Genomic DNA, 20,014 nt, shown 5'->3' on the forward strand with positions numbered 1-20,014 from the left:
CTCACACACACACGCAACAAATACTGCCTCACTAAAGGGTAGCATATCAAATGCATTTTATTTTTAAAACTCGACACAGTCAAGATCGCATTCTCATGAAAGATATCTTTTCCCTAACATTTCTCTCCTTCACCAGTGGTCAACTACTCTCCATGTAGTATCCATCTACGGGGTTTTCTTTTTGGTTTTGACCAGGCCCTTCTCCACCAGGCAGCGGTAGAACTCCTGGATGTAGGTGTACACACACTTCCAGTCTGGCTCCTTCATACGCAGGAGGTCATCCACGTCCAGCAAGGCAGGGCAGCCACCCAGCTTTCTGTAAGACCGACAGTCAAGAATAGATCACACACACACATTCAAAATATATAGTAAAATATGAATACACCAACACACAGACACACACATGCACGTTTGTGCACACAGCACACACACACACACACACACACACACACACACACAGTAAATGCAGATGCCCTTCATTGGTGAAAGACATACTGAACAGATTACATAAAGCTGAAAAGATAAGGATAAAGAAAATATTGGTGCAGGTACATTTACCAATGTGTGTGTGTGAGTATCTGTGTCTGTGCTTGCCGATCTGTGTGCTTACTCTGCAGTCTTGAAAGCCTTCTCGAAGTTGGCCTTGCGGTCATAAGGGTCAAGGGTACAGTACTCAAAGCCTTCTGGGAAAAAACGGTGTACTAGAGCGCAGAATGCCAAACCATCCGCCCAGCTGGACGAGAAGTTCTTGATACTAACACCCTTTGGGGCAAGCAAACATAAAACATTACTATGTGGATGTACATACATGCATGTGTGTGTGTGTGTGTGTGTGTGTGTGTGTGTGTGTGTGTCTTATATTTCAGAGATGATGTGGTTGCTGATTAAGGAGAATTCTGCTGATCTTGGTTTTGACATGTACCGTTGTATTTATTGGTACATTGTAAAAAAAGTCATGCCCAAATGATTAAAGCAAACGGCCTGTCAGACTTTACTACTGCCTGCCAGGTCAGTTGGACAATATTTCAGTGAGAAATAGAGGAATCAAGGCAGATCAATAAAATAATAGAAATCTCTGGAATGGTACTATTTGGTGTGTTCTTTCACCTCAGTGTTATATTCCTTGTGCGTATTTATATACAGACTTTTACTGTTTCACGACTGTTATCCCAACCTAGCTCTGAAAATAGACTGCAGACTTGCCTTTTTAAGTATCTACACTTCATAGTCTATTTTTGTACTGTGAACTTTGATATGGCAGTAGCAGAGCTCTCAAGGTGAGTGGGAGAAGTGAGTTGAGATATGTTGAGAAATGTTTGGATAGGTGATACATACATTGAGCGGCACAGCATCACGTCCTTGCTCACCTCGTAGGGTTCTGTCTTAGCCCGGCACCAGTCCAGTAGCATCTGCTTGACGTGCTTGCTGTTGGGGACTGCAGCCTCCCCGAAACAGGGCTGAGCTGTTGGGCTGCCTGGACTGCATGTCCACATGGAACACAGGGCTTGAATCATGTCCACTATCTTGGGCTATTTTAATAATGTTAAAGACTAGTGACTGTATTAAAGAGGGAAATCAAAATGGGAATCAAGAAAAGAGTGGAAGAGTATCAAAACAAACATTGATAAACAGGATTACTGACCTGTCTGGTGATTTAGGGCCAGGGCGGGATGAGGAGGGTGCTGATGCTTTGCCTGTCATCTCTGCACACAACAGGAGATGAAGGGAGAGGAGTTTTGTTTGCGTCTAGTCACAGAGCCCTCATGTTTTGATGGTTGCTTATTACCCTAATTTGGTCATTAAAGCATATTGAATAATATTCCTCTTGTTCAACACTCAAGGTTGCCCAAATCGTACCTTTATAAATAATAATTTTGGAAAAAGGCATCAACGACTCTGCAAAACAAGATAAAAAATGTACTTTTCCCTTCACGGTGCTTGTTAATGATCCAGTGAGCGCTTTGCGTCTGAATGCGAAGTGTTTTGTGGGGCTTTGAAGGACTCACTCTGCTGTGGCTGCTGGGGAGAGCTGAGGCCATTAGCAGCCTTCTGGCCTTTATTCACACTCCCCGCCGGAGCGCCAGGACACACGCCCTGCTGACGCAAGTCCTTCTGCCTCGACCCACGCTCACGATCGCGCTGTTCTGGGTACAGGGCGAATGGAGAGATGGATAGAGGGAGAGAGGGAAGGAGAGAGAGAGGCAAAGAGATAGAGAGGGTCAAATATAGGGAGGGAGGGACACAGGAAAAGAAATAGATGGGGCAGTGGGATTAGAAGGACACAGGATGAGAGAACCATTAGATGAACAGGATAGAGAGATAGAGAGAAAGCAGGAGTAGAAAAGAGGAAGGGAGAGAGAGAAAGCAGGAGAGAGAGAGGGAGGGAGAGAGAGAGCAGGAGCAGGAGAGATGCTGACAGGAGTAAGTGATGATTCTCAGGAGTGTAATAGGCGAGCTGAAATTTGAAAGCATGTGAATAATAGTACAAGGCCAGCCAGCATTCCACACTCTCAAGGGGCAACAGCTCTCTGTTCTCTACTGATCACTTTGAGCTTCAAGGCCCAGAACTGATCCTATGTCTAATATATTTTGGTAATCTTCATAATATTGACCAATGTAAGTAGCAGATAAATTACTACAACATTATAAAATATAAATTGCTATTATAATGAGAATACATAATTCTTATAGTTGAAAAATATTTTTAAAATGCTGTCTAAAGTGGTAGTGGTAATGTTCTAGGTAAAGTCATAGCAGCTGTAGTAGTATTAGTTATGATTTATTATTTTATTTCCAGCTTTGGCAGTACCTCGTTTCCTCTTTAGCAGGTCCCTCATTGCAGCACGAATCATTCGTCTCTGCTCAAAATCCTCAGTCTTGTCTAGCTGTCAGAAAACAGTGTACAGTTAATAAGAGCTTGTACATACTCGGTGAAACATTGGTCAGCCGTCAAGCCATGGAACTGTATGGCCGCTGCTGTCACATGGGAAACACTTGGCCGTGAAGCTGGGCCTGCACTCTATAGAGTCTTTGTGTCCACAAAATGGGAAATGGAGGTGTACAAATTCTAGTACATTCTGCCAATTGTTTTTCTTTTTTCGCTTTTGTAAGTAGGTTTATCTTCAGAAAGCATGTATGGACTAAATATTACAGTGTTTCACATTTGGAGAGGAGGTGTAGATTTGATTTGATTTTACTATATGCACATGTTGTGCATAAAAGTTATTAATTTACAGCATGAAAATATTAATCCAAATAAAAAAAAAGTGTTCAATTGCTAGATATGTCAGTGCACTTTTTTCAAATGGAAAAAAGGGTGGAATGTCTGCACACTTGCTCCCATCAGGAATTTTTAATGACTTTCACCAGTGTGTAACGTTTCGAGGTTACGCTCTTCATCAGATCTTTTTCACTCATTTCAATCAGCTATCATAAACCATAAAGCTATCGTGAACAAACGACAAGAGAGGTGCAAACAGTAATAACAGCAGATTAGTTATAAACGCAGTAATACTCCTCAAGACAAACCACCTGATGCTGAACACCGGGTGGTACGAACAATCGCTGTTTGGTGAAGAGGATGTAGTGGCTTACCATGTCATTAAGGGTCTGTTCGTCATCGATGGCTGCAAGCTGTTCGCTGGTGAGTGGGCCACTGCGTGGGGCTGCCTGAGTGCCTGGTCCAGCCTCCATCGCCAGCTACAGCCAGGGCAGATGTCCAATGGGAACAACAGGGATGGAAATGACATTCACAGATAAGAGCGCCATAATGTTATTTTGTCACAACACTGGATTATGTCACACTAGAAGGTACGTCAGTCTGATTGATGAAATGTAAAACAAGGTATAAAAAAAAGCATTGAACATAATAAACAGAAGATTAACAACAATTCAAAAACAACAGTAAACACAGTGAGATAAATCATGCCAATTCATATAGTCATAATCAGTACTGCAGACATTTAACAAAGATGTACATACTCAGTGTTGGGTCAGATTACTTTGAAATGTAATCCATTACTGAGTACAGACTACACACCAATTTTTGTAATCAGTGACGGAATCAATTGGATTACAATAATGTAACGTAATCTGATACTTTTGGGTTATTTTTGGATTACACGACTCTGTGTGTGTTTGCGAGTGTGTTTTGGGGGAGCAAGATAGGGATACTTGATAGGGAAATGACTGGAATTGTGTCGTCTACATTCCGTGTCCATTCACTCCAAATTGGGTCTATCTTCATTTTCTATTAACTACACTGTATATTGACTGCATGATGTAAAGCTATATTATGTATTGAAAGACATAATCAAAATGTAATCAAGTAATCTTTGACAATGCAAATATAATCTTATTACACATTTTGTTTAATCTGGGCTGATTATAGTTAATTGATTTTTTTGTAATCTGATGACGTAATCCAGATCACATGTAATCCATTACTACCCAACCCTGTGTATGCATAAAGTACATCTACGCACTCACACATCAGCCAAATAAATTAATAAATATATAACTAAATAAATAAAATCTATATAAAGGGTGCAGTCTAGAGTGCTGTAAGGAGTAATAGTGTCAGAATTTACATTTATATCTTATATGTGAATAGGTGAAACATAAAAGTGTCATGCTTTTAATATATATGTTTGTTTGTAAAACATAAATATATTTCTTTGGCCTGTGTATGCATTCACACAGCCAATTCCACTCATCGGTTGTACCTCTCGGTCCAAGAATGTTGTTAATTTGTAAATCCAGATGGTGTGTCACACCTTCCACTCCTGAACTGGATTACACTCCTCTGTGAAGGGGAAGATCTCTGTGAGATAATTTTTTCCATCAAATCTGGACAGGCTTACTGAAGCTCAACAAGTGAGAAGCCTGCATGGACTGAGATGTAACATACTGCTGCCCGACTCTGAACATAAATAGAACATGACATTTGTTGTAAAGCCTCCACTATCAGACCATTAATCTGAGCATAAACACAGAGCATGTTAGTTTGGACTGAAATAAACCATGCTCTCTGATGGATTGATACATCAACCAGAGTGTGACGTCACTCCTCTGCAGCTCACTGGGATATAGAGGGGGAAACAACTCAGGGGTTGAAAAACAGTGAGATTTACAACACAGTAAATATCTGAAATTACATCCCCAAAATGAAATGAAATCCTAACAACGGTACAATATTAAGTACGTAAGTATATAAGCGTTATGCAAGTTAAGTTAAGTTATGCATCTCCATAGGAGGTCCAATGGTCAAACATTGTAGAAATTGTACCAGTAAAAATGTACAATTTACACTTTAATCAAAGCACTTCATGATGTACGTTTACTTTTCTGTTCAGATTACTTACAGTTTCGTAACACGGTCGTTCCATCTGATTTAACACAAAAAGATAGACGTGTTCTAACAGAATGAAGTAGAGATGGGGAAAGATGGATCCTGGAGTGACACTTACCAGCGGTGATGGTGTCCACTTTACCTTCAGGAATGGTCAAGCTTGCTGTCCCTAAAAGTTCTGCGTGAACACAAGGGGGTTCAACCAGCTGTGCTGCCCTCTCCGCTCTCCTGCTTGGGAACTGGTCTAGGAGGCAGTTTTCCCCTCCTGAAACCACACCTCTCGTGACCTTGAGGGTCTGCAGCAGTCTCTCCCCAAACAAGTGAAGAGACAGAAAGAGGCTCTTGGGAGGTGGAGAAAAGGGGGGTGAGGACAGTTCAACATGTTGAAGAAGAGGTTGTTCTGGCACTCGACCAGAGACATCTTCTTGTCCCCCTCCTCCAATCACTCCTTTAACTCTCACCCTCCTTCCCTCCCTCTCTCTCTCCCTCCTGTTCCATACCTTCATCTCTGCAAATAACAACTTTTTGCTTTTCGTGTTTCAAGATTTTTTTCAGTTCCCAGGCAAACATCTCGAAGTAAGGAACCAACGTGAAAGATAGGTACTAGTTTGTGCCTGTGAAATATAAATAGATATTTTATGTAATGACATAATATGTGCTCACGTGAGTGGAGGAGTATGATGGGGGAGAGAGAGAGAGAGAGAGAGAGAGAGAGAGTAAAGGGTCAGAGTCAACAGGCAGGGCAGACCAGGAGAACACGGCCTTATTAAGGCAAAAGGGGGGAAAGATGTTTCCTAGCGCCATCATCATGTTTACAGAAGCCAGAGCTGTTCTCCTGCACTGTTCCCCTTAGAAAGAAAAACATGTTCATTTGTGATTGGGACTGGGTCTCTAACTCTCTCTCACACACACACAGTCTCCCACACTTAGGCTATGTAAGGCAAACCATATGAATAAATCAAACAGTGGAGTAGTGGCTCCTATCAGTGGTGATGGAAGGTCATTACCACTGACGGAACAGCTCTAGCTTTTACTTTGTCAGATCTATCTGTGTCTTTCCACTGTTATAAATTCAAAGGACAAACCCTTGCAAACAGAATGTCTTGGATATACACAACAGAAAGAAGTCTGTGCTTATATGGGTGAATTTGAACAACTGAATGACTTGGAGGAAAAATGACTTCCCTAAAACCATCCGTCTGCAAAAAACATGACAGGAGATCCCTCAAAGCCGATGCAGGCAGGCAAGAAAGCTCCACGTTTGGAAGAGAAAAATGAATGGGTGCTATTTTTTACCCCATGAGGCATCTGGAATTCTTCATGTATCGTTTTCAAATCAGTTCTAATAGCTGAACATGGGCAGCATAGTTTTATATTTTACTTCACTTGACATACCCCATGACTGGACACTCATTAGGCGTCAGAGAGGACAGTGAGTGATTCAGTCAACGCTCAGTAAACCATTTCAATTTAATTTGCTGTTAGCACGTAATGAACTTTACTGTCCCAAGTAAGGACCATTTCAGGCAGGATTAGCTGTGGCAGTGGTCAGTGGCTAATTTACAGATTTATGTGTGGAAGTCTGGTGGTGGGGCCTGACTTATTTGGAATCATTAGTTTAAAGGTGGAGATGGCAAAGACTGATATAATCATATATATATATATATATATATATATATATATAAATAAATTTAATTGACTGAATTTGGCTTTGGTTAAGATGTGGCTGGCAACACACCCAGTGCATTTTATAACAGAAAAGCATTGTACTGAACCAACCTTAGTGAATAAGCATTCGACATTCATGAGGTCGATCAATAATTCTATTTTTTTTAGCAGCTTCACATATCATCGGTTTGCCCATGCAATGACAAAGCCAGCTAAAGAAATTAATTATATATTGAATGTAAAATTTCAAGTCATTCAGGCCAACAGAAGGTGTGCTTTAGGTCCTCATTAGTCAGTACTCAGAGAATATAACTGGGATAAATCACATTATTTTGGCTGCTCTTAGGAGAGTTTTAAATGTCTCATTTCTTCTGATGGAATTAATGGGAGGGTGAGGTTAGAATTAGAACCAATAGCGCAACTTTAGTCTTTGTGCAAATGACAAAAATGGAGCAAGAATCTTTAGATTTCATGTCAAATCTCTAAGACCTTCAAAGACAATAACATGCAATAACATGTGGCTTGAGGAAACGTGTGTTGGATGTAACTGCAAACACAAAAACACCAGACAGAAGAAGGGTTCTTGAACCAGTATATTTAGCCAGCTTTTCATGATTGCAAAATACATAAATATAATAAAATTATTTACATCTAACATTTGACTGACATCAGACACCTCATTTACACAGGAGCCTATTTTTTCCAATCAGGCGGTATTGTCTGAAATTCGTCAGTGCAATTTTGTGCTGCAACCCATTTTAGTTTATTATGATTTGCCTTGATGGCTTAATCAACTAAAAACAAAAATACAACAACAACAACAGCGTGACCAAAATGCTGTGTTCACAAATTGAGGTATATGAATTTTAACTGACAGTGATCACCCCACCAACAAGGTAAGTGTGTATACAGTGTTGCGGATGCGGCATCCGTTCTGATGTGTCGACCCTGCCTAGGACCTATTGCTGCTTATCCATGCAAAAGCCACAATGCTGTGCTTGTGAACAAAGACAGGAGGCTAATGTGAACAGTGATCGAGATCCTGAATGGGTGGCAATTCAAGTACAAGGTATGAAGTACACATTTGGGTAAGTTAACACATAGTAGGTGGTAATCCTCCTAAAAGAAGTGCCTTTGGCTCGGTTTCCTGGATGAATGGAGCCATAGGGTTCTTCTATTAGGAAGTTGACCACTTTTTCTGGGAGAACTTATCCAGGTTTGCCACTAAACCCTGTATTTGCAATACGTGCCCTGATCACAGAAGAAAATGGAGTTTAAATGACAAGGAACCCCTATTGGCACATGTGAGGACTGGAGGGGCTTGCTTGGGTGACGACTGCTCGGACCTGAGAAAGCACTGGAAAAAGTGCTTCTAAACACTCTGACCGCTGCACTGACACGTGGAACAGTTATTTCCGCCACCTGCCCTCAGGACAAGAAAACAAGACTAGCTAGATGTCAGGAGAGCGTAAAGAGAGTGAAACATTGTGATCTTGTTCTGTACAGGATGGAGTAGATATGCGGTCTAAGAATTGTTACGTCACTTATTACAGAAATGCAATTATGCAATCTCCGTCATCAAGACACTTTTTTAAAAAAAAAAAAAAAAAAAAAAAAAACAAAATTGGAGCAGATGAAGACAAGAGGCTGATTATTTTGTATGATCTGCTTGGTATGTGTACAAATGTGAAACTATATTTTTATGTGCAAAATCTGGTTTTCAATCGTTAATGTGTGACAAATTTGGTCCTCCTTCAAAACATTAAGAAAACCTGTTTTTCAACATTCTCTTAAAAGTATAGGTAGGCTATTTATCATGGTATTTGGATCTCATTGGAGGGTATTAGGACCAGACAGACCTTTGACAAGGTGGTAAAGAATAGTAAAAAACAAAAACAAATTAACATCCAAGACTTAGCGCACAGCTGTGCATATTTAGTCTAAGATAATGTACATTGTTTTTTTTATTTTTTGTCTTATGCAACTAGTAGGCACTGAGCATAAAAAGGGCAAATTACGTATCGTGATGATTTCTGTTTTATAACCACAGCAGTAAAGGAAGATGTCTTTTTCTGATTGCCATTAATGGTAAACATCTCCCCGCATACTTACATCATGAAAAAATAGCTAGGAATGATTGCAAGGATCAAAATGTACTCCTTGAATGTGCTGGACAGCACCTTGAGTACCTCCATCTTGAACTGCCTTTTCTAAAATGTCTGACATGAATTCTTCCAAATGCTTTCTAAATACACTGCTTGATTTACATTGAGGGCCTTTAAAAGGACCAAAGTGCTCATTCCACCCAGCAGGGGGTGCCACAGCATACGTTCAGCACAGACTAACCTCAACGGAGCCACAGTGCAAGAACCCTTAGAGAGACACTATTTCCTCCCAGTCAAAAATTACAAATTTCCACACACCAAAATTGGAGTGACTACTTATAATACTGCCTTTTGTTTAGGTCAGATATAACTCTTAATAACAATAAATAATTTAAAAGAAGTAACATTTTTTTTTTCCAATGACAATCAGCACCCATCTAGGCCATGAGAGTTAAGGCATGACGCAGGGTGGTGTTCAATGTCTCCTCTGAGGGAAGCTGAGGTGAGCCTCATTCTTGACTCCATTGGGAAGACTCAGTTTGAAAATGGAGCGAGACCCATGCGACACAGAACTATTAATAAAAGCCTGTGGGCAACAGAAACCCATTCAGTGCTCATGCTTCGTTCCAACGCCACTCAGCACTCAAACGCAAAAAGGGGCTGTTGAGTGTTTCTTCAGGGGTTGGGAAGTTCACTGACAGCAAGCACAGGTGTAACAGGTTACGATAAAGGGACAGGATAAACATGGCTGGCCTTTCAGATGAGAAATATGGACTCCTCGTTTTTTTTCCCCAAGGTTGATGGTTGTTCACATCAAAGGATGCTTGTACCTGCTGGTTGTCCACAGTCATTTAAAAAACAATGCATACCAAACATCGGCAAGCATGATGTGTGCGTCAAACCACGTAATGAGGAACACGTCTCCAACTGTAAACAAAATCAAGACCAAAAAATAAATAAAAACAAAAAGAGTAATAAACAACCGCATGCTCATTTGACATATGGCCTCCCATACTGTCAGCTGCCTCAAGTTAACCTCCCCAGTAGTATGGGGAGGTTTGGTTGGAACAGTACCTCTAATTATACACAATGGCTTGGCATGTCTATTCCTGATGGACCAGTGTGTGTGGTGAAGGTGACTTTGGCCTAGAAAAGGCTGACTGACAGATAGTCAGACTAATCTTCTCCTGCCCAAAGGCGACCTTGGCACACCTACCTGGCACACGAGAGCCCTTTGAAAGCCGATATGCCCACCTGTGCTTTACATCAGCGGCCCCAGTCCCCCGTGAGAACTGATCTGATCACAGGAAGAGGAAGGATGAGTCAGTGAAAACATCATGACTCATCAGGGATGTAACCATCTCGCCGGTTCTCAGATCAGTTCACAAATGAGCAAAGGGCCCAAGGCTACAGCTGAGGAGTGTGAAGACCAGACTCATTTCCTTTGGTCTCAAAGTTCCTCTTTCTTGGTAAACATTGTGCCATTTTGCTTGCTTTCTTTCAACTGAAAAAGTGCGTCAAAATTCTCACTCCTGCCCATGTGGTGCATGCGAAAAAAGGTTAACAGGCAAAAGAAAAAAAAAACCCCAAAACAAACAAAAAAGGAGTGCATGCTTGCTTCAGCCAATTTTCACAGTGGTATGAAGAGGACAAAGAGTGATATGAGCTCACCACCACTGAGCTCTCTCAGGCTTCTACACGCCCCTCTCTTGAGAAAGTGAGCAGGTTGGGGGGGGGGGGGCATCTCTATCTGCCAGTGTGCATCAATCTCAGTGCCTCTCAGGACTGACCTCGTCTCCCCTCACAGAGGACGATAATAAAATAAATAAAAGGTTGGCACAGTGAGGAGGTAAGGGGAGGGGTACAGGAAGGAGAAATAAAAAAAAAAAAAAAAAAAAAAAAAAAAAAAAAAAAAGAGAGAGAGAGAGAGAGAGAGAGTTCTGAACGCTGTGTGTCTGTCCGTCTGTTTTCCGAGGCATGGAGACGCTTCTCGCCTTGGAGGTTCGTGATGCCCACCTGTGTCAGCATGTGCTCCACTGTGAGCATTCCACACTGTATCTTTCACCATCATTCCGCTTCTGACCGCCTCAGTCCAACTTGTCCTTGTTGCCATCTAAAGTCTCCTCCTTCACCTCTTGCCTCTCGACCTCTGACGTTCCATCCAAGTCGGGAGTCTCCGGTTCTGCTGCTGACTCCTCCCCAGATTGGCTCTCTGTCAGCAGGCTGGAGTCTTCATCCGGCACCCTTGAGCAGCAGTCCAGTAGTGGACGGACCATTCCATCCCTGTCCCTCTCCCCGTCCGCCTGGCTCTCTGTCTGCCGGGCGTGCCGCGAGTCCAGGTAGCCGGCGATGAACTCCGAGTGCTGGTAGATGAGCATGCCGGAGAGTGTGAGTGCGGCGCCGGCACAGCTGAGTGCCGACAGCTGGCTGTCGAAGAGCAGCTGCGAGAGCAGCAGGTTGCCCACCACGTTCAGGTTGCCCAGGATGTGCAGCGTGACGGCCGAGGTGAGCGTGATCACGCAGCAGCTGGCCAGGTTGTACAGCACCGAGCCCAGGCAGCTGAGCAGGATGAAGAGCCACAGGTGCCGGTCGTAGCTGAACGGCGACTCCAGGACGGCCCAGTTCTCCAGCGCCAGGGCTGCCACGATCAGGATGCAGAAGCTGGGGATAGACATGAGGTAGAGGAGGAAGACAGAGTTGATCTTCTCCTCCTGGAGTAGGATGCCTGGGGGGGGAACGATATGTTATTAACTTGAGTCATTAGTGGACGATAAAGTTACAGTAACTATAGGCATGAACAACAAGCATGAACAACAAAGTCATGCAAGATGAGAGAAAATAGGTTCATACGGTTGAGGTCGTCAGCTATTAATGTATAAATGCCTTGAGCCAGCTTGAAGTCCACATACAAGTAGATAATTTCTATATGCATAAAGCATGAGGATTTATGAGTGAACGAGAGCACTGTCAAAACTCGACACGTGCCGTGCCAAAGTGTGACACAGAAAGTAAACAACACCACCAGTCTTAATGATTCCAGGAGCGGTCAAAAATAGAGCTGCGGCACAGGACACTTTTGGGACCGACCTAGATGAGTATTTCAGTCTGGCACTGAGGGAGAAACAAGGGTGCTAATGAGTCAGATCACATGAGAAAACCCAACCTGAAGACATTCTGAACAACTCACCGAAAATGAACATGGATTGGGAAGTTGGAAAAGTTTGGAAAAACATACGGCTGTAATGATTAGGCTAGATTTGAATGGCTGCATTCAATGAGTCCTGCATAGGTATGGAAAGGGGAAAAAAGGGACCGAATACGCCAGACTTAAACTTAATGTGATGTACTTTGTACCACCCCCACACACACACACACACTAGAAAACATCTTCATTACATAACTAATGAGGAACGAATGAGCCAAATGTCCTCAAGACTAAGAGTACAGAACACATTTCATTTGGTTACATTTACAGCTGGTATGTAAGTAGGCTAAATTATAAGTAGCAATTCATCAAGTTTAAATTTAGCTCCTAATCCCCTAATCAATAGACCAGGCACACAAAGGGACAGATTTCACCAGTTCTCAGATTAGCTGGTTTTCACCTTAATGGGCTAGTATTATGTTGGCACACTAAATACCAGTTAGTTCTTATCATTAAATAAGAAGGCAGGAAAATATGACGTAGTTTGTGTGGAGTTTGATAACAGTCGAACATGATATTCAGCCAAATACATCTTTTAAGATGAGAAAACATCAGCGATATAACTGATAAAGACTTTCAGGAAGCACTATATTTGCCTTGAATAATAAACCACTCATTCAATCAAGAGTTCTCTCTCGCCCTCAGGATCCAAAACTCAGACAAATTATTTTAGTGAGGGTGCCATTTAAGATAATAAAGTCCAGCTGACACTCATTCTTGTAAGCAAGACGAAAACAAAACAACTTGTAGACAGCCTCCTTATGATCAGTGTTGGGCAAGTTACTTCAACAGTGTAATGCATTATTTATTACCTGTTACAGTCATCTCAAAGTAATTTGTTACATTATAATATTACTGTCTTTGAATTGTAAGGCATTACACTACGTTTACATTACTTCACCAAAATAACAGGAAATATGGATTTGGTGTTCTCAATAGATCTTCATGTGTTCAATGCAGCTCATTACACGGCAGGAGGTGATGTGGTATGGCATAATGACTGAGATAGGCTTAAGGCTAACAAAAAAACAATATAATGGTTGCAGTAATGGCTCATGGGACAATGTAGGTAGGCCCCAAAGGCCAAAGGTCACTCACAACTTCATATAGTAAAATATAGCCATAGTGAAATTGTATGTTGACTTTAAATGGTTCTCATCATTGCTGGTTGCCTTTCCTTCCACTTACAGTGGTGTAGACTTAATGCAAATAGTTTGAGAATAATGGCTACGATCTTTGTCTGTAAAAGCAACATTTTAGTTATTCTTACTGCTTGAAATAAGAAGTATAGCCTAACCATGTTAGATCTGTGCATGAATGGCAGAGATAACTCAAATTCCCTTTCTACAGTCATCTAAACAAGGCAATCAAATTCCAGGACCAGCATAGATGACTTTTTTAATTCTTGGATAATCTTCTCTAGTGCCAACTGAGCATTTCTCAATTTTGGATTAAAAAGCAAAGTAACTTCAGTTACTGAGAATTGTACCGAGTAAAATATTACTGAAATTGTATTGGTAATGCCTTACATTACTGCATTACAGCAAAAACCAATGCATTACTGTAATTACATTACTTTTTTAATGCATTACTCCCAACACTGCTTATGATGCATCAACCTGTTAGTACTTTGCATTGGGCATAAATGCAAAAGACTGGAGAATGAATGAGCCTCGAAAACAAACATAGTAGGCAAGCGCTGCTGTTTGCCCACTAAGACAGCTATAGGGATGACTCAGGGCTGCCACCGAAGTGTTCCAACTATGGATACGCCTACCACAGTGTGGGAAGTCACGGCAACAATTGGAAAGTAGCCTATGACGCGAGAAGTCAAAATTAGTTTCTGATGTCACTTTAGAGGTTGATAAAAGAAAATATTTTATTAGAAAACGTTTTATCCTCCTCGACCCAAATGTGCACTCCCATTCCCATAAAAACCCCAGAGGGGGAGCAAATCCTTCTGTTACAACGTGTACCAAAACATGTTTTCATGATGACTAGATTACATCATGGTGTTTACAATATCACTAATGTGGACCAAGGGTGTACAACTGTCTGCATCATTATGTGATCGGTAAATGTTAGCTAATGAATTTATACTCACTCTGTTGAATGGACTTAACACCTCGTAGCATTGTGGCGGCGACAACGAAAAGGCAGCCCGTCTGGTCGAACTGGACCTCGCCCATAATGCTGAAAGAGGCTCCGAGGCAGATTGGCATCATAGCGGTGTATTTTATCATGTGGTGTTGTTTTCCGAGGATCAGAGTAGATATGGCCAACGTGAAAATTGGTGTGGTGGTATAGATCATCTGTGCGAAAGACAACTGGACATAGTTGAGCCCCACGTTCCCAAACGCGATGCTTGCACAAAAAGTTAAACTCAGTAGGAACACCTTGAACTTTGCGCTGGCTGTCAAGTCCTGCTCGCCGACTCCTCGGTGACGGATGACTTTCAGCTTGATCAGCCCGTAGTCCACCACTATTGCGGTGAGCATGTGCAGTGCTGACAGAAGCAGAGGATACCTGAAGTTGTACACGGCAAATATCCATTTGTTTAAGCTGGATATGGTCGTGCCCGTCACGAGCCACACGAAGACAGCGGATAAAAGGTGCAGCATCTGGGGTGGTGTCGTCCCATTGTCCCGCCGAGTCGCCTCACTTTTAGAGAGGCCATCAGTCCTGATCATGTTCTTTGCATCTTTGCGTCTGTAAGGTAAACACATCCTAAGTTCGTATCGCAAAAACAGTACATCCATTTCGTAAAGATATGGCGTGATCAAAAAATAATAATAGGCAGCTGTCGGTCGCTCTGATTTCCTATAGTTATTGTAACTTTATCGTCCACTAATGACTCAAGTTAATAACATATCGTTTCAATCTTTACGAAAGGAGACGGCTTTACGAAGGGAGACCGCTTTTCCTGTTTTGAGAGCTGCTGTTGCTATGTTTTCCCTCCCTGTAACAGCAGACACGTGTTACTGTGTGTGTGCAACAGCAAGGCGCTGTTTTATAACTTGTTCCCACCAGTAATTTTGTCTGGGCAGGCGCGCAATGACGACTGGATACTAGGAAAATTACTGGTCTTTCCCACTCGCTCCACGACTTCTCTCCTGATTGGTTCAGTTCAACATTGTTGACCAACATTCTCAAATGCACTCGGTCTAAAACAGTCACACATATGGATATCTATTATAGGCAAGCTATGAGCCCACTGCCCTAGTAACATAGGCTAATGGTAGTAAATACACTTGTTTTCAATGACGTCGCCTGAAATAGACGGACAGGAACCCGGGCCGTGCGCTCTACTGTCTTTAATAAAGGCTTCGTGTTTTGGCTCGTGATTCCTACTTTGCAGGCTGGCTAGCATAGCTAGTTAGCGGTAGCCAACTAACACAATTAAAAAGATTATTGTTTGTAGGCCTGTAGCGATTCGTTTAACTTAGCAATGTATGCCGAGTCTCGGAGTGATTACACAACACAAACAAAGACAGACAGAAAACAATCATCATTCTTCGAAGAACATATGTTTTAACAGTAACGTTTAGGGCCTGCTTGTACTCACACTTAAAGGATTTCAAGCTTGAGCTGTATCACTATTATTCAGCCACAAGTTCTGACGCAGGGAATAACGTTACCCTGCCTGCCTGCCTGCCTGCCTGGGAGCTAGCACACCATTAGCTGGCTAATACTACAATGACGGGCCCAGTGAACTTGGTTCTTTCCTACAGCCCATCGCATGTTTCTCTGTAAATCAGCTGTCAGTAAATAGCGCCTAAGCTGTTTTCTTTCAGAGGTCACGAGAAACGATCGGCTGCCTAAATCGGGATACAAACCCAGACTGCAACCCATGAAAACAGACACCGGTCGGTCGGTGTTCAACCAGACAGTCAATTGACAGCGCCGCAAGACAAACATACTTCACAGCAAAGTACAGAAAACTAGCATACAAAACTATTCACCATGTCATTTTTATCGCGACATTACCTCTCTTATGCTCTTCTGTGTTCGGAACACCTTCACGTGCATTCATCAGCCTTTGTCGATGTCTCTCCACTGCCCTCGCAATCTCAATTGTTGCCAGATCAGCTGTGCTATGCGTAGTCTGCGTAACGTCACCGCGAACACATCCTGTGAAGCCCATCATCACCGACTCTGACCACTCTGACCCTGCACCATATGACAAACGTAGGTCAGCTACGAGGACAAAGTTCACAGATGTAAATATTTACACGTATGATGTACGTTATCAGTTAAAATATTAAGCAGATAATGTGGTTGGGAAGGAAAGTCATATAATTCCGCATTTTTGTCCGCTTGTGAAAAAAAACGGTCTCTGTGAATGAGAAATCCACAAACGTCGGACCGAGCCGCAATTCCATCCAGTCAAAAGTAAAAAGGTAATAATAATAATAATAATAATAATAATAACAACTAGATGTACCGCTCTGCGGTAAAATATGACTGCTGCCCAGTCCAGCACATTTTTTCCACAAAAATAAATCACGCTGAAAGGCCTATATGATTCTAACTGTCTCACTAAATTGCATTATCCACACTCAATTCTCACTGATATCTGCTAGTCAACAAGTACCAAAACATGATTAGTTCATAGATTTCACATGTAAAATTCATTTTATACAACCCCACCCCCATCTTGCCTGTTCATAATTCTGAGAAATTCTTAAATTGTGTGCATGTGTGCGTGTACACGTTTATGTTTATGTGTGTGGGTGTGTGTGTGTGTATGCGTTTGTGTGTTTGCCTATTCATATGTGTGTTTGTGCATGTGCATGCATGCGCGCATATGTCTACTGTGTGAGTATGTGTCATAATGTGATGATTACTGTGAATGTATGTGTGTGCGTGTGTATCTGTTTATGCACATGTGTGCACATGGAATGGGTTAACATGACCCCTGGAGGCAAACATACAGAAAAAAAGGGTCATCCTAGGCCCTACGGTTCTCAAGATATTCACAGAAAACTGTGTCTGCTCTACCCTCCTTTCGGGGGGTCCAGTACAGCGGGGGGGCTACAGATCAAAACGAAAAACGATGGTTCTATGCTATCCATGTGGGGTTACATGCCCATCAAGTTTCGTGTACCCCGGTCTTTCAGTGTCCCGGGAATCCTTGTTGGTGTACGGTCACTAAATGTACACATAAATTACTTTATTGTAAGGCCCCCCATGAGCGAAAGTTCACAAAACTTGGCATGCATTCGGAGAGTGTCATAATGATCCTACACTTTTAATTTCGTGCAGTTTTGACCATGTCAGCCAGAGATATTGTGATGAAAACACCTAATATTTTGCTTTTTAATTTTTAACTAGGTGGCGCTATAAATGAAATAAGTGGTAATGGGATGGGTTGACATGCCCCCTTAAGACCAACATACAAAAAAAAGGTGGACCTCCTAGGCCCTACGGTTCTCGAGATATTTACAGAAAACTGTCTCCGGCCACCTACAGGCCAGTTGGTGTATAGTAACATAAATTAATTTATTGTGTGGCCCCCCATGAACGGAATTCCACGAAACTTGGCGTGCATTAAGAGGGTGTCATAATGACCCTACACTTCCAATTTCGTGCAGTTTTGACTATGTTAGGTCACAGATACCTGCGATTACAACACCTCATTTTTACTTTTTTGTGTTTAACTAGGTGGCGCTATACATGAAATGAGTGGTTATGGAATGGGTTAACATGGCCCCTTGAGATCAACATACAAAAAAAATGGTCCTCCTAAACCTTACGGTTCTCGAGATAGTCACAGAAAACTGTGTCTGCCCTACCCTCCTTTCGGGGGGGTGCAGTCCAGCGGGGGGGCTACAGATCAAAACGAAAAACGATGGTTCCATGCTATTCATATGGGGTTACATGCCCACCAAGTTTCGTCTACCCTGGTCTTTCAGTGTCCTGGGAATCCTTGACGGAAATTTGGACATGTAAAAAAGAAAGAAAAAATAAATGCGGCGGTCATAATAATATTTGCCTGGGTGTGGCTTCAACCAATGAAGGGGTTTTAATTAGCCTACAGTGGGCAATATTTTCCCTCCTGGAAAATAAACAGGTGATTGCTTATGACAAAAGGCTATTTGTGCCAACAAATATTTATTTTTTGACCTGGTTTGGGTGTGTAGGACAAGGCTACAGCTGAAACATATCTGACAGGTTAGTTGGGTTCCGTCCCATTTAGTGATTAGGCCTAAACATGTTCATGCTAAAGATGTTCAGAAGTAAAAAAAGAGCTTTGTTGTGCTATGGTCTTCAAAAAAACTGGAATCTGCCAGGAGATGCAACATGTGGCATGGGCCTACTTCAAATCAGTGGGCACCATGGCAGTATAATACTATAGCCTGACATTAAATAGATATTAAAATAAGCCATAGACACAGGCTACATCCCAAGTCATGCTCACTGCACCAGTCTGTGTGTGGGAAATGAGTAATAACATCTTCAAAGGCCAATTGGCTTTTCACAAGCACCCCAGCTTCTTATCTTTTGATGTTTGTAAAGGTGAAAATGGGTTGCTTTATCAGGTTTAGTGTGCAAACATACAAAATACCTCATCGGCCACTGCCAGCTCTTCGCTTCAATATGTCTCAAGTGGCCTAAACAGAAAACGTTTTCATGAGAACACAGTGTCCCATGTGGTAGCAGTGATAAAGGACAGGGTGTACAGCATACTGTGCACCAGAACACGGTCAAGCCCGGCCCACAAGCAGAAGCATAGGCCTACTGTCATTTCTTATTATTCTCATCAGTACCCCAGCCATAGACAGCATGAGATTGTGCTTTTAAATTAACTTTATGGTTGTAAAAGTAGTAGTGTTGACTAATGTAACCTACTGACTCACTGTTAAGGTTTCCTCTGTGTATACAAGCCTCTTACTAGGCTACAGACAGCAAGTGCACAAGGGCTTATGTAAATTGATACAGGCCTACAGATTTTTCAAACAGTATTTGAATTTGAACTTTGTGACCTACCATGTAGTCTATTTGGCATGCAAATGTATGCTATTTGCATTACAGCAATTACAATAGGCTTCCAGTGCTACATGTTAGTACAGGTAGTTGAGGTTTTCTCTTTCATTTTGTAAATGTAGAAACCTTTACCTGAATATTACACTGTAATATTACTTACAGGGATTGTCAGGGTGTGGCAAATTAGTTTTTTGTTGGTTAAGAAAACCACCCAACTTCACATTTTTAAGTCAAACTGTGTGGTGAACGCCACTCTTGTGTCTGCATCATATACTGTGCATCCGAAAGTGAAAGCCGGCATGGCTTTTCCTTGCAAAATTGCATGGTGAATATAGGTTACCTGGATGTGGGTCTGAGAGACCGTTCTCCACCGGCATAGCCAGCACTAACCCCATGACACAGCTTGCATACTGTACTACAAAGGTGTAATAACATTTACATAAGAAAGCAAAACGCAAAGGTTGGGTAGCAATAATGCTTCTAGTCAGAGTTGTGAGGTGAGCATCAATGACTACCTATGACTATTGACCTTATTCAGAATAAGACAATATTACAATTATGGGGTTTACATGAGTTGTTGATAAAATATCCAATTAATTTTCCCGTTTACATGTGAGAAAGCATAGTCTGATTATTACTAGCAAAAACGGTGGATAGTGCAAAAGTTTCTGCACAGAAAATTCTAATAGGACGTTAGTC

At 41.9% G+C, this 20,014-nt stretch overlaps 2 protein-coding genes across 4 annotated transcripts; both read right to left on the reverse strand.

Annotated features, from left to right (window-relative positions):
• Positions 1-39: 39 nt before the first annotated feature.
• Positions 40-6,548, reverse strand: smtna (smoothelin a). Of its 2 annotated transcripts, XM_048236635.1 has the most exons (9): positions 5,469-6,547; positions 4,725-4,804; positions 3,595-3,699; positions 2,810-2,885; positions 2,007-2,144; positions 1,643-1,703; positions 1,368-1,479; positions 611-762; positions 40-316 (listed from the first exon to the last, which is right to left on the reverse strand). In XM_048236635.1, exons 3-9 carry the CDS (start codon positions 3,691-3,693, stop codon positions 166-168), a joined length of 789 nt encoding a protein of 262 aa, XP_048092592.1. In that variant the 5' UTR covers positions 3,694-3,699; positions 4,725-4,804; positions 5,469-6,547; the 3' UTR covers positions 40-165. The 2 variants fall into 2 exon arrangements, with proteins under 2 accessions (XP_048092592.1, XP_048092593.1); XM_048236636.1 differs by having other exon boundaries at positions 3,595-3,728; positions 4,725-6,548.
• Positions 6,549-11,043: 4,495 nt separating this feature from the next.
• Positions 11,044-16,465, reverse strand: slc35e4 (solute carrier family 35 member E4). Of its 2 annotated transcripts, XM_048236634.1 has the most exons (3): positions 16,316-16,465; positions 14,433-15,037; positions 11,044-11,848 (listed from the first exon to the last, which is right to left on the reverse strand). In XM_048236634.1, exons 2-3 carry the CDS (start codon positions 15,016-15,018, stop codon positions 11,211-11,213), a joined length of 1,224 nt encoding a protein of 407 aa, XP_048092591.1. In that variant the 5' UTR covers positions 15,019-15,037; positions 16,316-16,465; the 3' UTR covers positions 11,044-11,210. The 2 variants fall into 2 exon arrangements, with proteins under 2 accessions (XP_048092591.1, XP_048092589.1); XM_048236632.1 differs by lacking the exon at positions 16,316-16,465 and having other exon boundaries at positions 14,433-15,312.
• Between the last annotated feature and the right edge of the window lie 3,549 nt (positions 16,466-20,014).

The sequence above is a fragment of the Alosa alosa genome, chromosome 24, assembly GCF_017589495.1.
Source record: "Alosa alosa isolate M-15738 ecotype Scorff River chromosome 24, AALO_Geno_1.1, whole genome shotgun sequence".
In the NCBI taxonomy this organism is placed as follows: Eukaryota; Metazoa; Chordata; class Actinopteri; order Clupeiformes; family Clupeidae; genus Alosa; species Alosa alosa.

Excerpts from the sequence above, each read along its gene's own strand:
- smtna (XM_048236636.1), bottom strand. The coding sequence starts at position 3,693 with ATGGAGGCTGGACCAGGCACTCAGGCAGCCCCACGCAGTGGCCCACTC. Across the intron at positions 2,886-3,594 it reads AACAGACCCTTAATGACATG|CTAGACAAGACTGAGGATTT; the intron begins GTAAGCCACTAC and ends GTTTTCTGACAG. Across the intron at positions 1,480-1,642 it reads GGCCCTAAATCACCAGACAG|TCCAGGCAGCCCAACAGCTC; the intron begins GTCAGTAATCCT and ends GTGGACATGCAG.
- slc35e4 (XM_048236632.1), bottom strand. The coding sequence starts at position 15,087 with ATGGATGTACTGTTTTTGCGATACGAACTTAGGATGTGTTTACCTTAC. Across the intron at positions 11,849-14,432 it reads TGTTAAGTCCATTCAACAGA|GCATCCTACTCCAGGAGGAG; the intron begins GTGAGTATAAAT and ends TTCCCCCCCCAG.